This window comes from Centrocercus urophasianus, unplaced genomic scaffold, assembly GCF_019232065.1.
Source record: "Centrocercus urophasianus isolate 14NV4802_14NV808 unplaced genomic scaffold, USGS_Curo_1.0 seq_848, whole genome shotgun sequence".
Classification (NCBI taxonomy): domain Eukaryota; kingdom Metazoa; phylum Chordata; class Aves; order Galliformes; family Phasianidae; genus Centrocercus; species Centrocercus urophasianus.
The window spans coordinates 1-1,581 of record NW_024885475.1 but is presented as its reverse complement, the minus strand read 5'-3'; the positions used below and the strand labels follow the sequence as shown (position 1 = coordinate 1,581).

The 1,581-nt window shown below is 64.1% G+C and overlaps 1 protein-coding gene across 1 annotated transcript in view; it reads left to right on the top strand.

The window, feature by feature from the left end:
• The window catches only part of STARD7 (StAR related lipid transfer domain containing 7), a gene marked incomplete at its 3' end in the record, with an annotated part of 2,768 nt that extends 1,191 nt beyond the window's left edge, over nucleotides 1-1,577 (top strand). The window contains 2 exon segments of the mRNA XM_042838588.1: nucleotides 1,351-1,429; nucleotides 1,431-1,577. Coding sequence (XP_042694522.1) covers nucleotides 1,351-1,429; nucleotides 1,431-1,577 — 226 coding nt within the window.
• Between the last annotated feature and the right edge of the window lie 4 nt (nucleotides 1,578-1,581).

The window sequence follows — 1,581 nt, the reverse complement described above, 5'->3', positions numbered from 1 at the left end:
CCACCCCCCGCCCACGCACCCCAAATCCCCCTGGTTGGAATCTTCCATGAGGAAATGGGGGTTTGCTGCCCCCCAAACCGGCGCGGTGGGACGAGGGTGGACGGCAGCTTTGTGGCTGCTTCTTGCAGCCGTCAAGGTGTCATTTAGGCCCTAATTGTTGTGCACAGGAGAGAGACGAGTCGGGGCAGGTGATTAAAACTTAATTGGGTGCTGTGGGGCAGCGCCGCGCTGTCCTTCGCTTTGCTCCCTGGTCCGAGGATGTGGCATTGCCATAAGGAGCTTAGCTGATATTTAATTAAACCCGCGGCTTAACGAAGCTGCCCCTTCCCCCCAGCGATGGCATCGTCAGCCACTGGAGGAGTGCAGCCTCCTGCAGGAGGAGAAATCACGGGGCTCCTTGGGGTGTGTGGGGAGGCGTGCGGGTGGATCAGTGCGTTCGTTAGGGCCGTGCTAATTGCTGCCGTGTAATTACATCTGGGGGGGCGCAGAGGTGCAGCTGGGGGGGTGGGCAGGGGGTGATGGAGGGCGCTGGGCTGGGACGGCCGAGTCTGTCCCTCGCAGCCTTTTGTTGTGGTGGCTGTGGAGCTGCGGTTGTTCGGGGTTCTCCAAGCTCTGCTCTCTGCCCTCCCGTCTCCGGTTGCCGCCTGTGGTTTCTCCCTCTGGCTCCGCGCTCTGCACTGACTCAGCACCGCCCAGCGCTGCTCTGCCTTTTACTCTGGGCTCAGCCCCAGAGCCACAGAAGCGTTTTCCCATTGGAGAAACACCTCTGGATCCCAGCGCCGCCATCCCTCAGTGCCTCCACCGAGCTCCGAACCTTCAAACCCTGCGCTCTCTGCTCTGCGCGTCCCCTTGGGTTTCATGGATGCCCCGGCCCTGCGGGCATTCAGGGCTGGATGTGGCTCTGGGCAGCCTGGGCTGCTGCTTGGCGACCTGCACGCAGCAGGGGGTTGGAACTGACGATGATTGTAATCGTTTTCAACCCTGGCCGCTCTGTGGTTCATCTGTCAGGTCTCCGCTTGGGGGAGAAGCGCCGCTTCCCTGTGCCGGGCCGCTTCCCTGTGCCGGGCCGCTTCCCTGTGCCGGGCCGCTTCCCCCGCAGGCTCTGCAGCAGCCGCCCTGCGCTGCTCCTGGCTCCTCACGGTGCCTCAAGAGTGGGGGCGGCTGCTGCAGCGACCCCCGCAGAACGGCGGAGCCTTGGGGGGGACCAAACCTCACCGACCCCATAACTGCAATCCTGATGCCGTGGGCCGTTTGCCCCCCATCAGACCTTGGTTGCCCACGGCCGCTGAGGTTCTCCCACCTCTGCCGAGGTCCTGCTGCCAACTGCTGCTTTTCTTCCCCCCCCTCCAGCTCAGCCCAGGAGATGCAGCGCATGCAGAACTTGGCCGTCCCGCTGCAGGGGGGGGGCTCTGGGTGAACCCCCCCTCTTGGACCCCCCGTCACAGCGGGATGCTGCGTCAGCCCCCGGCGAGCAGCCCTGGGAGATGGTGATGGACAAGAAGCAATTCAAGCTGTGGCGCCGTCCCATCGAAGGCACACATCTCTACCAGTACCGAGGTGACCCCCCCTGCCCCATCCCGT